Consider the following 20,236-nt stretch of genomic DNA (forward strand, 5'->3'; position numbering starts at 1 on the left):
TTTAAAATCATCAAATTTTGGTGTAGACCCGTTTATAAGCCAACCCCTACTCTTTCATGTGTCACTCTTTTACCAAAAATATTCGGCTTATGAACAAGTATATACAGTACTTATACAGCTATTGGGGACCACAAAATGTGAGAATAACTTCCTTTTTGTCAGGACCTAGTAAGTACTGATAAGCAGTAATAGAGTCTGCAATCAGAATTTTAGAAGATAATTGCGATAGGGCAGAATAGAATCCATCTTGCTCTTCCATAAATATATTGACTCTGTAGTGTTAACAGTAGTAAAAACTTGTCCGTGTCATTAAAGCAAGCAAGCATTTCTGGAAAACACCAAAGAAGCAGATGGGTTGAATAGGAAGATGCCATTTTCACAAACACTTTTAAACTATATCTTTTCCCCTCTGTACAGCCTGGCTGCTCTATTTCAGTGGCATTTCATTGGAGCTGGAGCTGAGCTTCCTTTTTGTTTGCTGGTTATGAACAGGAAATACTGTGCACAATTTCATTGTAGGAATTGACTGCCTCTGCTGTATCATCTTGTGCACCCTGTACCATGCTATTCTTTACAAGGCATAGTAATGTAACTGAATTGTGCAGTAGGACATCAGTTTAGTGCATCAATTTTGACTAATAAGTGGTAAAATTACAGTAGGATATCAGGAAATTCTACACTGTAAAAGGACAATAGACATAAAGGAAATGTATTTCTTGTTATAAATTGATACTACTGACATATTGAGTTATGAGTACTGGTGATCATTCTGAATGTATGACTTAATTATATTTTTTTAATTAGACATACTGAAACATACATATCACATTATTGACGTACCATTCTTGTTACTTTGAGAACAATTATTCCATGTCTTATTAATGAAATGTCCGTTACTTCCCCACTTCTGTTGCACTGTCTGTTGTCCAGCGTAACTATTTAATCACAGATGTAGTTTTACAATATATCTTCTAGATGCAGCATTTCTCAAATGTGGCCACCAAGGCTTCTTTTGCGGCCACAGCCTCCTGGACTTTGATTGGGTGGAGGTGGGTGGCAAAATAGTGTGGCCCCTCCTACTCCCTCTTGCTCCTGAATGCACTGCCTTGATGTTGATTGAAGCTCAGGCCTTGGGCTCAGTTCTGGGGTGGTGGGGCAGCAGGTTCTGGCCGAGGGACTTCGGGCTCCAGCTCTGGACTCTGGCTGTGTGGTGGCAGGCCCCAGGCTTTTGCCATGGGGCTTCAGGCTCCAACCCCCCCACTGCCTCTCCCAGACCCCCACTCACCATCCCCCATTGCCCTGGCCGCTGCCACCGCCTCCCCTAGCCCCCCCATGCAGGGCTTAATTTATCCTCAGGCTTGGCTGGGCTGAGTAAGTCTGCTGTGAAAAGTGATGCTTGCATGTTTGTTAATATGACTTTTCACAACAGACTAACTAGCAATAAATAAATTACAATGATTTGGATGTGTATATGTGCATATTTATTAGTTTTTCCTAAAGCTAATTAAGTATTTTAGGGGAAAGTGTGAGAGCAAGAGTTGGTGGCTGCACTCTGAGGTCACCAAAAAATTTGTCCTGAGAAGCTGTGTGCTAGAGCATCAAAATCTCACTACATTCTAACCTGTCCCCCATATTAGGCCAGTGGGAGTAATGAGCATCAAGGATAAGCTATGCATAAATGGAAAAGCACCTGTGTCTAAATGATAGGTGTGCCTTTATCTTCTATGGCAGGTGCTAAAATTGAACAGAAGAATTTTAGTCAGGCTCTAAAATATTCATTTCTTCCTGTTAACTTTTCCTCTTACTGGAAGGAAAGAGTGTTCACCTTCACTGAAGCACTGCTCTAGAGCATCACTTTAGAAAACTGAGTTTCTGTGGATGCTGGCACATATCTGAAACTGTAGATGTTTGAAATCTCTGGTAACTTTTGTCCCTGTTCAAAGCAAGATAGCACTGGCATTGAATTATGTACCTCTGTAAAGGCTACAATCTTGTAAAGCACTTACGTACCCACTTAACATTAAATATGTGAGTAGTTCCATTGTGGTTAAAAACATGTTTAAGTGTTTTGTTGGAGACTGGACAGCAATTGGCAGGGTTGAACCCTACTTAGAGCTCAATCCTGCCAGTTACTAAGTGACTCATTGTTCCATGACTATATGTGGATTTTCTTTTTTCACTCCAGTCACATATGTATAGAACGTATTATAGAAAACTTTGCCAAATATTTGAGTGGTTTATTATTCCGGTTTGAAAAAAGAGTCCCCATTGCTAATAACCATATATGATATGCAAAGACTCTCATCGTAGTCTTCACAAATCTTAAATCTCACATCCACACAGCCATAAACTTTAATTTCTGTGCTGCTGAAGGAGAAGCCATCTCTGAGATGTACAGAATATTAAAAAGATTTGCAGGAGTGTTTAGCTCCTGTAATAGAACCAAAGTGTTTCTTAGGATGACCACCAGGCCAGTGCAACTTCCATGACAATAGAATGCTATATGCCGCTGTTAGGCTTTTTGTACAGGGCATCAGCACTTGGGAATAGGATGTGCAAATTCTAAACTGAAATACAGAAACACTGAATTTTTAAGCTGTTTTATTTCTCACCTTTGTCATGATTAGATCATCTTCTCCAGTAGTCTGGTGTCAGAGCAACAGCCCCTCTATCGAGATAGACATGTTTCACTAACATTCATTAACATTTTTTTCAATATTTTGTAACTCAAAAATACACAATTTATGGGGGAAATCCCATCCTGTGTAACAGCTTTCAGCCTGGAAAGAAAACTTATCACAATTGTAAATCCCTGAAAAAATGGTTCACCTTTACCCTGATATAATGCTGTCCTCGGGAGCCAAAAAATCTTACCGTGTTATAGGTGAAATCGCGTTATATTGAACTTGCTTTGATCCTCCTGTGTGTGCAGCCCCGCCCCCCCAGGAGCGCTGCTTTATTGTATTATATCCGAATTCATGTTATATCGGGTCACATTATATTGGGGTAGGGGTGTATTTGTGGTAGAAGTGTAGACCAAAAGCTAGCATCAGGAAAGTGACATTGGTATGTTAAAATAGTGATGATACAAGAAACATTCACCACTGACAAATAAATCCCCCTTTTCCATCTTGAATGGATTAAGGAATTTCCTGTTGCTCTCCGTGCACCTCCTTCCAGACTATAAAAGAAATTGTGCTGAATGGCTACAGAAGGAACATTTCTGCAGTTTGGAGCCTTTGAACAGAGGGAAGTGAAGAGTTGAAAATGGAGGGAAGCACAAACACACTTCCCAAGAGGAGGGTCATTCATAGAACATGATGGGTGCAATAGAGTGAGCGAGAACACAACTTTATGTAATTCCTGGAATTAAAAGATTCTCATCCCTCACTGATTTGGTAACATCAATCAATATTACCAAACAATAAGTGTCAGTTCAGAATAGAAATACACAGGGTTTTTGATAAATATGAGGTGCTTTCTCTGGGTGAACAAAACGCATACTCTTGCTTGACAGTGCTGGGCTAATAAATTAAGGAGTAACCTCCAGGTTACAAAGGATAGTATCCCGAAAACCTCTAATAAGTGTGGTGTCGGTACAATAAATCATCTTAGAATTCAGCTCCTCCAACATTATAGTACTCCTAACACTATGGAGACTAATAGTAAATGAAATGTAAGGTGATAAAATTATACAGTGCATGTGTTCATTGTCTTCTAAGAGATTTAGTTCTCTTGGGGATACCTGCTGCAAGGTACTGAATGAGAGGCCTCAACTATCACTGATTTCAATAGGAATAGAGGACACTTGGTACCTTGCAAGATCAAGCTTTTGCAGGGTTACCATTTAAAGAAAAAACAAAATCCAAAACTTCCTTTAAAGTGTTTAAAATCGATTGTACTGTCTTGTGACAAATTTGTTCAGTTATGACAGTACCAAAATGTGAAATTGAGGATTCAATATTTACAATATATATATGCAATATTGCATGTATTTTGATTATAATTAGTTATAAGCAAAATAAGATGCTTGAGGAAAACATTCACTTGTATATACATAATTTTTTCAAAAATTGAACTAAAGTGTGTGTGTGGAAACAAATATGTGCAAAAGTCATATGTATAAAACTCTACTTAAGGTTGAAACATTTTTAAGAGTGTAATTTTTGGAGGAGGAGGGAAGAAGTAGCAAACAATTGGTCACAGTAATAAACTGAAAGCAATATACATGTTTCACATTTATAACTTAGATATCTAAAGTAATACAAATATATAGGCACATTATAAATAGTTATACAAATACGGGTAATACTCCATTTGTTGGTATAATGTCCAATAAGTCATAGCTGCAAAAAAAAAAAAAAAGGAAAAAAGGTATAGAAGAAATCATTAAATTTTCAATAATTTGAGATTATACAATTCTTCACATTGGTGGCATGCTGTATTTGGCCAATCAGACACTACTGCAGTTAAGCCTATCTAGTTATAGTTTGTTGCAGTTTTCACCTTTTAAAAACATAATCCTGAAAGTGTATTGGGTGGAAGCATGTTTAATAATCCAATGTTTTAACTGGTCACCTAAGGCCTTTACTTCAATCAGCTATGAGTTATGGATCAGGACCTTATTCTACTTGTAGAAAGAATTCTTAAAGAAGTAACTGCTTTGCATCTAGGCTTCTTTAGGAATTGACTAATGCTCAATATTTTTCACAAAAAAAACAAGAACCCAATGTAAAATCTGAACAGGCTGTATCCATCAGATTTTTGCCCATGTAAAAACAGGTTTTAGACTATTTCATGTTCCCACACTAATTCATAATTTTAAGTGTTTAAATTATACAAAGTCTCGTATTCTCCCTATAGCAATCTTCAGATCATTTTTGCATATATTTTCTCCTTTTGCTGTGTGAATTTGTAAGTACTTCTACCACATTAATTATGTGGTGTTTTTTTTTAAGGAGAGTATGTTTATTAATATTCTTTATTATATGTGTCAATGTTTTTTGGGGAGGGAGGGCAATTTAAGTCTGAAAGAATCCATCTTTCCTATAAAAGCACAATATATTAACATACTGAACCTCACCATGCAACAATTGGAACAGGCTAACCAAGTCTCTAAAATCCTTCAAAAGGTCTGTCTGTCTACTTTAGGTACCTATAGTATCTTAGTGCTTCACACTCTAATGTAAAATGTACTTCACAGGGGTGTTGTGAAGGAAAGCACTATAATCCCCATTTTTTTTTACAGATGGGGGACTGAGACACAGAGAGGAAAAGTGACTTACCCAACATCACATAGGCAGTCTGTGGCAGAGCAGGAACGTGAACCCAGGTCTCCCCCAGTCCTAGGCCAGTACCCTAACCACTGGATTATCTTTTAATGTTTAAAATAAAAACACATTTTTGTTCTACAACCCTCTGTTAGCACAGACAATAGGACATAAATCTCCCTATCAACAGACTGAGTAAAACAGCAAGGTGTGCCCTTATTCCTTGTAAAGGAGCCTGTTTCAATGACCCTGATCAGTTGTTTTACTATTTGCATGCTCCTCTTCTGAGTGATTAAGCTAGATTTTTAGCTTTTACATTTTTCTTTTAAAAACTTGCCACACTGGTCCTCCTCATCTGTCAAGATTAGCTAGTTACAAATATATGGCTGTCATAACAAAGAGTTCATTTTTTCTCCTCACATTCATTGGCACCAATCCTGGGAAAGTTGTAGCTAAGGGCGAATGGGGGGATCCCTCCCAACAGCTAGTTGAATTCCTCCAAAATCTGACTCTGCTAACCAGGGAAGTAACCTGCACTGAGAGTCTAAAAGATTATGCTCCTGAAGGTAGGGATGTTGGGGCTATTTTGAGTAGCCATAAAAAGGACACTCAAGTTTTTCCCAGTTATTGCTATGGTCCAGGACATGTTGGGCATGGATTGGACTGCTCCCAACAAGAAACTGCAATCCCTTAGATCCTTCGGGTGACTTTATGCCCTCTCAAGGAATAAGTCTGATGCGTTTCTCTGTCCCTAAGATTCTGACTTTCCTGTTATACCCCAAACCCATCTCTTCTTGAGGGCCACTTCCTAGTGCTTGTTAAATTGGAAGGGCAAGCTACTGATATTAGAGTAACATACTAGAGTGTTTGGGGTTTTCTGTGCTACATGGCTTATGTGGCCAAGACCGTGGTAAGATGATTACAGAAATTGGCGTCTGAAGAAGATATTGAGGCTTGTTCCTTCTGTCAAGTAGCCTCTTTTTTTCTAAGACTTATTTGTGGTGTTATGCAAGCTTTTTTCCACAGTATGGCCATATGTTACCACCTTCCAGGTGTTGTGGCTGTGAACTTGAGCTGATGATCTTGCATCTAAAACTGCCTTTGTCTGTCTGTCTTCTGAGGGATGATGGCCTAACGCATGTGAAATCTTCAAAGAAAAGCCTGACTTTATTAGTCACATATCCAGATTTCAGGATCCCAAGCCCTGCTGTTGAAAGAAAATAGCCCTTTGTCTCCTTTCAGTACTCCTAATTCACTCAGTCTGATTATTTTAGGAACAAGAGAGGCCAACCCAATTCTAGTAAAATTTGGAGCTAGCCTGCATGTTTCTGCATTTTCTGGGTTCTGAGATGGTGTATTTGAACTCATTGCTGTGAGCATGTTTTCATACAATACATGATCTCCCCAGCATTAACTATTCAGCTATCATTACCTACGTTCAAATTTTCTCTGTCCGGCCTATCCCTGCCTCTGGAGCTGAAGTCCTCTATTATTATGGTGGTTAATGAATAAGAATCTCCACCAAGGGTCACCCTGAGTTGCCTCAATTACACAGGGCACACATCAGTCTGGGTGGCGTGACCCCTTTTGGCTGCAATACAGAGTGGGCCTTCTGGGTTCTGACAGAGCGGGCTATTCCAGTTAAACCTTTGTTTAGAATGCAGTTCATCCCTAGTTCTCCTGGGACCTAAGACCTAGACATAACATATTCAAAAAGATGTTGCTTCCTTTGCCTCCCCACCTGATTCTGCTGGGAGAAGAAACCGTCACCACAAGACTCCACTCTGGTGGTAGGGACAAATTGTGACCAGATTCTCAGCTCTGGCAGCTTGAGGATGGTACTCTTGCTTGTGGCCCTATAAATTGGAAGGTCAGTTCTATCTGCTGGGAGAGTGAGGGAGGAGGGTCAGGCTCTTTACTGTAGTGTTCCTTGTCTGGACAAAATAGTGGTTAAAGCTGTTCCCCACTTCTTCCCCAAGGTGGTTTCCCCATTCCTCTTGAGTCAAGAAATTTTTTTCTTCTCATTGTGTCCAGCCCCATAAAAATCAGAAAGTTCATACATCTGATGTGAGAATGGTTTACATATCTATCTCAGAAGAATTGTAGAGCTTAGAAAGTAAATCACTAACTGCCTTTGGAAAGTATATGCTCACTTTTCCCCTAACTACCCATCTGCTCTGTCTTCTGGCATTGAACATTACTGTTAGCGTTCCCACTAAGTGGGCTGGCATAGAGAAATATTGTAGAAAGAAATTATTCTTTCTTTTTTATTTTTTTCCTCCAAATTCGTATATTCCAACCCAGATACCTCACCATATTGCTGTGAATAACAGTTGAGAACTCTTTCTTGTCTGATTTTAAGAGTTAATGTATTTCCTAAGCAATACAGATTCTCTAAATGAGCACGGTCGGCCAATCTAATTACCTCTACCTCGATATAACACTGTCCTTGGGAGCCAAAAAATCTTACTGCGTTATAGGTGAAACCGTGTTATATTGAATTTGCTTTGATCCACCGGACTGCGCAGCCCCACCTCCCCGGAGCACTGCTTTACCAAGTTATATCCAAATTCATGTTATATCAGGTGGCGTTATATCGAGGCAGCAGTGTCTAGGGAAATGATAGCATACTTTTTCTTCTTTTTCTATCTTCATTTGCTGCTTGGAAAATGTGAATTTGTTATCTGGGCTGGTGCAAGGGACTTTGAGAAACCAAATTAGTAGGTTAAAAAAATCATCTTAGTCATCTGGTCTAATTTCTTTTGCCTATTATAATTTTCTGTAGGGGCTGCAATACTGCTTCAGTAGTGGATGTTAATAGATAGCTTACATTATAACATTGTAGGGCCTTTATTCCCAAAAAAGTTGCAAAAGCAAACTAATACGTAACCATGTATTTTGCGTTACCACTACAAGACGGACACTTCTGAGATGTTTAACATAACATTACGCAAAGGTTTAGGACCAAAGGCTGAAAATATGCCCAGTTGAAACTTCAGTTATTAAGTAGGTGGAATCCGCTCTGTGTTTTCTAATAAAGACTGTGAAAGCTGAGAAGGAAACTATTTCAGGTTATTTGTAAGGAGGAGTGTAATGTGATACAGAAAACAAATGACTGCTATTTTTAAATAGCATTATGGAGTTTAAGATCACGCCATGTTCTGTTGTGTTTTTTCATCCCATTTTGAGCTAGACAGGATTTTAGTTCACAAATTACGTAACTAAAAATTTTGTGAAATAGTTTTTCTCTGAAATCCCTAAATGAGCAACTTTGTATTCCCAATAGGGCATGGGGCAGATGTGAAATGTGTTGACTGGCATCCAACAAAGGGATTGGTTGTATCAGGAAGCAAAGACAGCCAACAGCCTATCAAGTTTTGGGATCCAAAAACTGGCCAGAGCCTTGCCACACTGTAAGTTATGACCTGAGGTTTTGCTCAGATCAGAAGGGGCAAAACTGCTTGGACTCTTGATTATTTTATTCTGTTTTCAGTTGCCCCCCTCTAGGACCAGGTCTCTTCAACCATACATAACAGTTGCAATAGGGGCAGGCAATCTAGTTGGGTCAGGAAATCTAGAGGGTAAACATAATTTGATCTGAAGACCTTGTTTATCTATTCCTTGTGTAAGTTGTCCTTCCACTTGTTCACAAGCTTCATGTCACCAGAGTTCTCCTGAGCTACTGCTGGTGCCTAGTTAAACTTATGCCTAATTAAACCAGCAGAAGTTACTATCCTCGCAGGGCCGGCACCAGCGCAGCAAGCAGGTGCTTGGGGCGGCCAACAGAAAGGGGCAGCACATATGGCTATTCGACGGTGGGTCCCTCTTGGAGGGATAGACCTGCTGCCAAAGAATGAAGTGACGGTGGTAGAGCTGCTGCCGAAGTGCTGCCGGTTGCGACTTTTTTTTTTTTTTTTCTTTCACTGCTTGGGGCGCCAGAACACTGGAGCCAGCCCTGTATCCTCGAGTAATAAGAAACATGTTTCTGTGTATACCTCCAGGTCCTATACGTACAGGGAGCAAAAGGCCAACCTTAAAACATAGACCCAGGCCCTCTGTATAGAAGCACATAGGTTATTCTATTGGGGATGTCTGACTTCTAGCCAGTTAGTCTTTTTCTACCTCTGCTTCCAGACACGCTCATAAAAACACAGTGATGGAGGTAAAGTTGAACCTGAATGGGAATTGGTTGCTTACAGCATCTCGTGACCACCTCTGCAAGCTCTTTGACATCCGAAACCTGAAAGAAGAGCTCCAAGTCTTCAGGGGCCACAAGAAAGAGGCCACAGGTCAGAATAAACTCCATTTCATACTGCCGTTATGAGTGAATTGGGATTAGGCTTTGAGGTACAGTTAAACATTCACTAGAGATTCCTGATTATGAATTTTTGCATTTCAGCTGTGGCCTGGCACCCTGTTCATGAAGGGCTTTTTGCCAGTGGAGGTTCCGATGGCTCTTTGTTGTTCTGGCATGTTGGGTAAGTACCTTTTTCATCAACATGGAGAAATTTAGTTTACGCAGTGTTAGATATCATCATAGTAAACATAATTTATATTGTCACCACTTGAATCTTTATTGTTATGTGCGTATGTGATATAGCCTTGTCTCATGTATATCTTTGAGTGCCTGAACATCGTAGTTTGGGGATATACTTCTACTTTTAATTTTTCCACAGAAATGCATTTATATGAAAATCTGTTTGTGAAGATGTAATTAGTCTTGTACGGATACTAACCCATATAGAAGAGTTTCCATTTCAGTCTCATGAAGGTGGTAATGAAAGGGATGAAATTCCCAGCCTACACTGAAGCATCTGCTGGTGATGCTGTAAATATGTTTTTCAAAACAAGTTTTTGTTTCTTTTTAAGTATTTGACATTGCTCCACTGAGAGTCCCAGAACAGCAGATTTAAATGAGTGAAAAATAACTGAGGCCTAAAATGAGCTTCATATAGAAAGCCATGTGCAACTGAGTAGCAAAATAAATACATATATTCTTTAAATCCCTTATACTGGGTTCTTCTGTGTGATAACTGTGTGATGTTTCAGGGTGGAGAAGGAAGTTGGCGGAATGGAAATGGCCCATGAGGGGATGATCTGGAGTCTGGCTTGGCATCCTCTTGGACACATTCTCTGCTCAGGCTCAAATGACCATACCAGGTATTTTCAAGTATTTAAACAAATATTTCAGGGGCACACACAGTTTAAAAACTGGGAAAAAGCCTGAGATGGCTGGTTTGATAGCAGGAACCACCCAAATCTAAGAAAGCAAAGATGCAGAAAGAGAGACTAAGGTGTTCTGTTTGATAAGCACTGACCTTTTTACAGCATAGGGTAGAATTAAAATTTAGCCTGTCATTCCTCTTGGCGGAAACTTTAAAATTTGAGGGCCTACCAGACCTCCATGGTCACAAAAATATCATATGGAGCTTTTGAGAGGTTTTTCTGTTGTCTTTGACAGAAAATATTTCTTCTTAAGGCTTCCTCAACACTTGCTCCATCCACTAGTCTTGTGCTAATCAGATGTCACCCTCCATCCCACAGGGGTGCTCTGAGCATATACTTTGTGATGTACTTTAAATCTTGTAGGATGGAAACACTATAAATGGTGCAACAGTTATATTTTATAAGCGGAGTGAATCTGCACAGAAGTGCATGTCACAAGAATGATAGCCCATCAGTAGCTGCTAAGAATAGCAAGGGCTATTGAAGAGGACTGGGAGTATGGCAGTCTTGTGTCCCGTCTGTCAATACAGAGAGTTCTTCAGTTCTCACAGCCACTATCTGTTAACTAAAAACAATGAGGAGTACTTGTGGCACCTTAGAGACTAACAAATTTATTTGGGCATAAGCTTTCGTGGGCTAAAACCTACTTCATCAGATGCATGGAGTAGAAAATAAAGTAGGAAGATATATATACACAGTACTTGAAAAGATGGGAGTTGCCTTACCAAGTCAGGGGCCAGTTCTACCGAGACAATTCAATTAAAGTGGGCTATTATCAATAGGAGGAAAAAATCACTTCTGTAGTGGTAATCAGGGTGACCCATTTCAAACAGTTGACAAGAAGGTGTGAGTAACAGTAGGGAGAAATTAGCATGGGGAAATTAGTTTTTAGTTTTTATAGTGACCCATCCACTCCCAGTCTTTATTCAGGCCTAATTTGATAGTGTCCAGTTTGCTAATTAATTCCAGTTCTGCAGTTTCTCTTTAGAAGTGACCCCCTCCACCCACACACACTCCCATCTTTTTATGTACTGTGTATATATATCTCTCTACTGTATTTTCCACTCCATGCATCTGATGAACTGGGTTTTAGCCCATGAAAGCTTATGCCCAAATAAATTTGTAAGTCTCTAAGCTGCCACAGGTGCTGCTGGTTGTTTTTCCTGATACAGACTAACATGGCTACCACTCTGAAATCTAAATGTTTTTAAACATATTGGAATGTAAGAGTTGAGTAACTTTTTAATCATACCTGATGTTTAGTCCAAATAGAAGCCTGATGAATAAGACCGTGAAAATCTAGATAATCAAGATATTGTGATAAAATGCAGAAGTAGGAAGAGAGAATATGGCAACTAAAAATAATGAATCTCCGAACACTTTCAGCAAGTTCATATCGTACTCTTATTTTGACAGCAAATTCTGGACTCGAAATCGACCTGGAGATAAAATGAGAGATCGTTACAACCTGAACCTGTTGCCAGGAATGTCAGAGGATGGTGTGGAATATGGTAAGGCTATTGCCATGAATTCAGAAGAATGGAGGGTTGGTGTCAGGAGCAAGCCCAGAGCACTTAGATACATTTCTCATCCAGTTTCTGGGTGACATGATGAAATATAATAGCAATGGTGACTGGGTAGATAAGGATTTTTTTTTTTTAGTGGGATAATCTCTCATTCTCCATTATGTCTAGGTCCCCGTTCCAACAATGAGTTTTCTTTTGTTCTGCAGCTCCAGGAGGTAGGACCAGCTCTGTCAATCACAGGAAGGAGGTTTGGCTCTCCCTCTGGGAAAATTCCCAGTTTGTTCTGCCTCCTGAAAACTTCAGCATGTGACTTCAAGATCTCCCACAATCCTGAGCTGCAGAGCACAGGAAAACCTTTTTAAATTATTGAACTGGACTCAAAATTCCTTTATCTTAAGTCTTTTCCCTCTTTTAAGGCTTTTTCTTGGCAATGTCAGGTCTTTCAGGGTTGCCCATCTCCCCTCCTGTCCCATGGGTTTGTCTTTTTCATTCAGATAATTGATTACATTGTATCCCAGAATTTTTTTAGATCAAAATTTTCCATGAATTTTTCATTTTATCTATATTTATGAAAGTACAACAGGGAATTGTATTGGAAAGCATGTTTCTTTCCCCAGTCTCTTTCACAGAAGCAGCTTTGCTGAAAGGACATTTGTTGTAATCTTATGGGTGGTTTTCCATCTCTGAATTTCTGGGTTTTATTTTAATATCTTGCAGTTCCTGAGTGAGATAAAATGTGCCCCAGCATCTGTGAAATACGTAGGGAATCTAACTGTATGCAAAAATTGTATCAAATAAGACAACTTACAGGAAAGACATTACTGATCTAAAAATCCTTGCTGAAATCAGTCTATTTGTTTTCCACCTCTAGATGACCTTGAACCCAACAGCCTTGCAGTGATTCCTGGGATGGGAATACCTGAGCAACTGAAGCTAGCCATGGAACAAGAGCAGATGGGTAAGAGGGAGAAATGATGCATGCAAGCTCATTTTCATAAGCTATTCAGCTACTGGTTGGCTCTTTCTCATACTTCTCATCTGTCATGGGGGCCTGAGGAGAAAGAAAGTGAAATGTACTAAACCGCTATGTATTTCTTTCACATTGAACTTCTCTGACATCCTGTATAATGAATGTTTTCAATGTTAAGAGGGAAATGAACAGGGTTTCCTGGTCCCCTTGCTTAAATAGAGACTCAAAAAGCTAACAAGATTTCTTCATCCTCATTTATATGCTGACTGTGCTGTTCCTCCTCACGTTCAAGGGAAAGATGAGTCAAATGAAATTGAGATGACAATCCCAGGGCTGGACTGGGGAATGGAGGAGGTGATGCAAAAGGACCAAAAGAAAGTGCCACAGAAAAAAGTACCCTATGCGAAACCAATCCCAGCACAGTTTCAACAGGTAAGTACATGATACACAATGATACATCAGACTAAACTGATTTTCACCCAGCTATCAATAGCCTGTACCTGATACAACACTCCAAATTCTAGCTTCTATAGATCAGTATCCAGTGCAGAATATACACCAGACCAGTTCCAATTCATGAACACCTGAGAATAAAATATTTGGGTAAATCTCTCCAATCCCAGATTACTACTTAAAATAGTAAGTATTTTGATTTTATATCTTCACTTCCCTTGTAGGCTTGGATGCAGAATAAGGTCCCTATCCCTGCTCCACCTGAGCTGATGAATGACAGAAAGGAGGATATTAAACTGGAGGAAAAAAAGAAAACACAGGCAGAGATCGAGCAGGAAATGGCAGCACTTCAGTACACCAACCCACAGCTCTTGGAGGTATGTAAGGAAAGTTAAACTATAGCAAATACCAACCGAGTGAGTGTGCTTGGATAAAAGACAATAAGAGGAAGTGGTGGAAAGCAGAGTTAATCACTGTAGAGAAGAAAGCAGAAGTTAAGTGAAATATATGGTGCACTTCATTAAAAATTATTAAAATAGCACTTCTTAGTGTGAGTATAATTAAAAGCATTGCTGAAATAAATTGAAAATTAAATAAGGGCAAGTAAATACTGAACCTGACCACCAAACTATGAGGTTGGCTTATTGTGACACTGATGATGCGTTGACAGCATTTGAGTTAACTTTGTCCTGTTGAGTTCTTATTCTTTTTAATTGTATCTCTATTTATCAGTCAGGTTAAAAGTGTTAAAGCTTTGTTCAGAGTTTCCTTGCTCCCAAAAGTGAAATGATTGTCTGCTTTCCAGCAGTTCTACATACATGTATGTGCAGCCTGTTTAAACATGTAATTTGTTTCTGACAGCAACTGAAGATTGAGAGACTTGCACAAAAGCAAGCTGAGCAAGTCCAGCAGCAGGCACCACCTCCAGGAGGCCCTCTGCATGGACCCCAGCCTTTCCCAGGACAAGGCCCAATGTCGCAGATGCCTCAAGGATTTCAGCAGCCCATTCCACCTCAGCAGATGCCAATGAATATGCCTCAAATGGGACCCCCTGGTCCACAGGGACAGTTTAGACCTGGAGGACCCCAGGGACAAATGGGACCCCAAGGTCCTCCATTACATCAAGGATCTGGAGGTCCGCAAGGCTTCATGGGACCACAAGGACCTGCAGGTCCCCAGGGACCTCCACAAGGACTTCAAAGGCCTCAGGATCTACATGGGCATCAAGGAATGCAGAGACATCCTGGACCTCATGGGCCCATGGGGCCTCAGGGGCCACCAGGTCCGCAGGGTAATTCTGGCCCCCAAGGTCACTTAGGACCACAAGGTCCACCTGGGTCTCAAACTCATTTAGGGCCACAAGGTCACTTAGGTCCTCAAGGTCCCCCTGGTGGTCAAGGAATGCAGGGGCCACCTGGTCCAAGAGGAATGCAAGGGCCTCCTCTTCCTCATGGAATGCAAGGAGGTCCAGGATCTCAAGGGATGCAGGGCCCTATATCTCAAGGGCCTTTGATGGGACTTAATCCAAGAGGGATGCAGGGTCCACCAGGGCCCCGTGATAATCAGGGACCTGCTCCACAAGGGATGATGATGGGTCATCCGCAAGAAATGAGAGGACCTCACATGCAGGGTGGTTTACTTGGACATGGTCCCCAGGAGATGAGGGGCCTACAGGGACCCCCACCTCAAGGTTCAATGTTAGGACCTCCACAGGAATTACGTGGGCCACCAGGTGCACAAGGCCAGCAGGGGCCTCCAAAGAACTCTTTAGTTGGGCCTCAAGGAAGTTTGCAAGGACCATCGGGACCTCCGGGACAGCAGAATCCTTCAAGGGGATCACATCCTCCCCAGGGTCCTCTGCCTTTCCAGCAGCAGAAAACCCCTCTGCTTGGTGATGGGCCTCGTGTCCCATTCAATCAGGTACGTCTGAGTCAGCACAGTGCTGAAAGTGTTGGGAATGTAGGAAGGATATGCTGAGTATTATAGTTACACAGTATGAACCCTCAAAAGCAAGAGGTGGGATTCCGAAGGGTAAGTACAGTTGGAAAATAATGAAGCACCAGTACCTATGAGTTAATGAAAACAGTTAAATAGCTTGAAACAGCAATAATAAAGATAGAGAAGGAAGGATTACTAATACTGATATGTAATTAATGTCTGGCAAGAAAATATTTAACCTCAAAATAAATCCGTTATCTAATTAAGATAGAGGAGTCCCCACACTGAACTCTTGAAAACAGGGAGCCTCTGAGAAGAAAATTCAGAAAAGTTGAATTAAGCAAATTTCTCATACTTATTCTCAGCCGTACAGGTGAATTTTTTTAGGAAAATTTTTATAAACTTCCATCTAGCCATTTCTGAGAAATGAGTGTGATGTTTTTCACAAGCCTTTTTTGTAGATTTTTTGCTTGTCTTCATATGACTAAACAGCTTCTTTTTAAACGTTAAACTGGCATGGATTTACTGCTCAGTTAAAAAAAAGTTAAGAGTCGTCTGAAATACTGTGCCTGTTCCTGAATCCCCATATGGAATTATTGTTAGGGGGTCTACTTAATTTGCAGAGAAATCACACATTTTTCATTTGTTGTTCATAAATAGCAAATTTTGCGGATATGTTACAAATCTGTGAAATTTGCTATTTATGCTGTGACCAACCCATGAAAAATGTGTGATTTCTCCATAGTGTTTTTCAAACTGCGAGCCCTGACCCAAAAGGGAGTCACAGGCCTATTAGGAGTTGTGTTATTGCCACCCTTACTTCTCCACTGCTGCTGGCGGCAGCGCTGTCCGAAGCTGGGAAATGGGAGAGCAGTGGCTGCATGGTATTGCCACCCTTAGTTCTGTGCTGCTGCTGGTGGCAGCGCTGCTTTCAGACCTGGGCACCTGGCCAGCAGCCGCTGCTCTTCACTCTGCCTTCAAAGCTAGGCAGTCGGAGACCAGATTTCACAAATCTGTGATTTTTTTTTTTATGGCCACAGACAGGTCATGTGTACTTCTTTATGTTTATGTGGGAATGAAGGTAAAACCAATAAAGGAGCCACAGTCTCCAGGGCTATGAAGCTTTGCTGGTTTGGTAGGAAAAAAAAAATTTTCAGATAGAGGGCCTGATCCAATATCTGTTGAAATTAATGGGAGTTTTTCCACTAAGTTCAGCGGGTGCTGGATCAAACCGAGAGTGTGTAAATATATTTGTGTTAATAAGAAGAATGTGTGTATGTACGTATGTGTCTATATATATTTATGGGGGAAAGAAAGGGGATGCAGGCTGCAGCTTTGTCACAGGTTCCCTAGCTGGCAGCCCTGCAAAGCTGCCTGCTTTCCATATGGAGCAGGTGTGCTGGGACAAGTCAAGCCCATGCCCCAGATGCCAGATCAGGACGCAGCCTGGAGAGCATAGGAAGAGGTACTATACAGCCCCATGGACCCCCAGCATCCCCACTCTCCACAGAAAGCTCCAGTATCTGGGCAGCAGCCCCCCTCCCGACTGTGGCTCTGCCCGCAGAATATCCTAGGGCCCATTATCAGCATATCCCAGCACTTCCATCTTTGGATGCAACCCCGCAAACCTAACTTTCGCTTATTAGCAACTGTCGAATAATGGCAATCTTTTGCTGTCCTCCGAAGGATTGCTAATAAGCAGAGTCATGTGTGTTTGTGTATGAATAAATACCCAAAACTGTTAACATTGCATAGTTAAGCACTGAGAAGTTCAGAAATGTTAGTTATACATTGTTTGCAGTGTTGATGTAGACATGTTGGTCCCAGGATATGAGACACAGACAATGTGGGTGAGGTAGTAGCTTTTATTAAACCAACTTCTGTGAGTGGAAGAGAAGCTTTCAAGCTTCCCAGAGCTCTTTTTCAGGTCTGGAAAAGGTGACCAAAGTATTGCAGCTCAATATGAGGTGGGATAAATTAAGCATAACACATTTCAGGAGACCAGTTAACATGAAGTGGGCAGTTAACACCTCTACAGTCATAGGACATAGGAGCGTTAGTCAGTTACATATTGTTTTAATGAGCCATAAAACCTGTGTGTAGTGTGACCAGAAAGCAAGTGTGAAAAATCAGCACAGAGGGTGTGGGGGGGAAGAGTAATAGACGCCTATATAAGAGAGAAACCCAAATATCGGGACTGTCCCTATAAATGCAGGACATCCGGTCACGCTACCTGTGTGTCTGCTGAGTGCATGATTTTCAGTGTCTAGCAGAGTTATGAATTTAAGTTCCTTGGCTTGTCTTTTGAAGGTATTGTGCGGGTTTTCTTTGATGATGAGGACTGAGGCGTCGGTTGTGAGGTGATCACTTTGTGAAAAGTGTTCACCCTTGAGTAGTAAAGTGTTTTTGTCTTTTATCATTTTTCTGTGTAAATTTATTCAAGAGCATAGTGATTGTCTGGTTTCACCCACATAATTGTTGTTAGGCATTTGATGTACTAGATGAGGTACGCCACATGTGATAAGCATGTGTAGGACCCATGGATCTTGAAAGGTGTGTTATGGAGGGTATTGATCATTGTAGTAGCAGAAATATATCTGTAGGTTTTGCATCTGTTCTGGCAGACTCTGCTGCCTCTTTGAGTTGGTTTGTCCTGGTCTGTGTTACACATTAAACTATTATGCATCAATAACAGTGATGACACTTTCAATTATTATAACACTGTCAGTGATGTTTTGTTAATACATTTTAATGTAAATACACTGTTACTGTTTAAAATGGTTGAATACTTTGAACCTAAAACATGTTTTTATGTCAGCTTCAAAATTTCAGTTTTAAATTTGCTTTCAAACCAATAGAAGGTATAAATTCTGTATATACATTCTCACTCATTATTCCCCCCACACACACTCTTATTCACATTGAGTAGCACATTTTACTTCACAAGTAGCCCCATTTGAGTACTTGAAGGTATTAGATATTAGAATCAAATGGTTACAAGATCCATGAATGTTTCTGTATTTAGCATTTGGAGATCTATGAAGATGGCCACTGTATGTAACATCAAATTTGTTACTGCCCTCTTGCTGTAATTTTGAGAGTTAATATTGTGTATAATACATGGAAACCACATGGCCTCTTGGGTTTTGCAGGAAGGACAGAACCCAGGTCCCCCACCATTGATACCAGGACTGGGGCAGCAGGGAGGACAAGGCCGTCTCGCCCCTCACAACCAAGGACCTGGCCCTAATAAAGGTAACTAAACATCTTAAATAACCCTCCAAAGAGAGTAACATCCAGTGAGGTGCCTCTAGGTGTATGAAGCCCTAATACAGCTTGTGGGGTAGGTGCACATGGGGGTTATGCTCAGGACTCTGGTAAGAATGTGATGGAAAACCTTCCAACAAATGACTTAGTGTTTTAATGTGTGTTTTCATAGAATTATAAAAACTAGACAGTTTCCTGGAATGTTTTTAGAAAACATCACAGAAATCTGCTGTGTCTTTCACTTCAGGTGACAACCGTGGCCCACCAAACCATCACATGGGCCCTCTCTCAGAAAGAAGGCATGACCAAAACAGTGGTGGTCCAGATCATGGTCCTGAGAGAGGGCCATTCCGAGGTGGCCAGGAGTGGGGTGATGGTAGGGACAACAGGGGCCTGCCTGATAGACGAGGACCTCACCCAGATTTTCATGATGACTTTGATCGACCAGATGATTTTCATCCAGATAAGCGATTTGGCCACCGGTTGCGTGAATTTGAGGGGCGAGGAGGCCCACTGTTACAAGACGAGAAATGGAGACGAGGTGGCCCAGGGCCTCCCTTTCCCCCTGATCACAGGGACTTTGAAGGAGGGGGCCCAAATCGTGGGCCTCCTGGGCCTTGGGAAGGACGGAGACCCTCTGATGAGAGATATCCGCGAGAACCTGACGATGCAAGATTCCGGGGAAGACGAGATGAAAGGTAAGAACAAGTTCATTCGGTGCTTTTGGGTAAAGGCAACTGGAGGGGATCTTCCTCCCTGGTTTCCTTTTCATAAGGAGTCTGTCTATTTCAGATTTATAAACTGGAAACCAATAAGGAAATGAAAACTCTAATGTACCAGAGTATAGAGTCCATAAAATCATTCAGTAATAGAAGAGAACTTGAAAAAGGTCATTGCGCACAACAGCTTCAGTGCCTGTATACAGTAAGTAAAGAGAAGGGCGGAAATCTGTAGAGAAGATCGGGTGATGCAGGCCGAAGATTTGAGATCATATTGACAAGAGTGAACAGGAAACTGGAAAGTCAGAGATTTCCACACTGAAGCGACAGACTTTTGAACACTAGATATGATACTTTGCCTCCAATCACAAACTACAGCATGAGTATAGAGTGTATCTGAGTGAGATGTAATATACAATTAGGGAGCAGGAACAGTGAACCTACTATCAAGTACAAGGGGCACGGATACTGCCCTCTTTTGAACTGTCAAGACTATTTTCTCTTGTTTTTGCTCTTAGGAGTCTTATTTCGCTTTCTGACATATTTCTTTCTGACTACCAAGTGAAAAACACAAACAGAAATAATCTAGTTTCCTAGCAGTAGTCATCTCATCACTCACCAAGTTGCCCTGAGTAAACCTCAAAGGAAAAAGTTTTGCTTCTAGTTAATCACTAAATATGGAATAATTCCTTAAGTCTGTGCAGTTCACTGACATTGAAGTTACTCCACATTTACACTAGTATAATTGAGAGCAGAATTTGGCTTCCCAAGGTTTAAAACTCTCATTAACCTACTGCATGCATGCATGCATGCATGCATTATATATATATATATATATATATATATATATATATATATATATATATA

General features: G+C 40.8%; 1 protein-coding gene across 6 annotated transcripts in view; it reads left to right on the forward strand.

The window, feature by feature from the left end:
* Positions 1 to 20,236, forward strand: part of WDR33 (WD repeat domain 33) — a 96,399-nt gene that overhangs the window by 67,836 nt on the left and 8,327 nt on the right. For 4 of the 6 annotated variants that reach the window (XM_030575258.1, XM_030575259.1, XM_030575260.1 and 1 more), the window contains 12 exons: positions 8,557 to 8,683; positions 9,405 to 9,559; positions 9,670 to 9,748; positions 10,320 to 10,430; positions 11,913 to 12,007; positions 12,229 to 12,237; positions 12,894 to 12,980; positions 13,285 to 13,424; positions 13,670 to 13,822; positions 14,307 to 15,365; positions 18,536 to 18,638; positions 18,898 to 19,348. In XM_030575258.1, the coding sequence (XP_030431118.1) occupies positions 8,557 to 8,683; positions 9,405 to 9,559; positions 9,670 to 9,748; positions 10,320 to 10,430; positions 11,913 to 12,007; positions 12,229 to 12,237; positions 12,894 to 12,980; positions 13,285 to 13,424; positions 13,670 to 13,822; positions 14,307 to 15,365; positions 18,536 to 18,638; positions 18,898 to 19,348 (2,569 nt within the window). Of the gene's footprint in view, positions 1 to 8,556; positions 8,684 to 9,404; positions 9,560 to 9,669; positions 9,749 to 10,319; positions 10,431 to 11,912; positions 12,008 to 12,228; positions 12,238 to 12,893; positions 12,981 to 13,284; positions 13,425 to 13,669; positions 13,823 to 14,306; positions 15,366 to 18,535; positions 18,639 to 18,897; positions 19,349 to 19,442; positions 20,156 to 20,236 lie in introns of those variants that run through there. The other 2 variants (XM_030575263.1, XM_030575257.1) reach the window with 2 other exon arrangements.

Source organism: Gopherus evgoodei, chromosome 9, assembly GCF_007399415.2.
Source record: "Gopherus evgoodei ecotype Sinaloan lineage chromosome 9, rGopEvg1_v1.p, whole genome shotgun sequence".
Classification (NCBI taxonomy): Eukaryota; Metazoa; Chordata; order Testudines; family Testudinidae; genus Gopherus; species Gopherus evgoodei.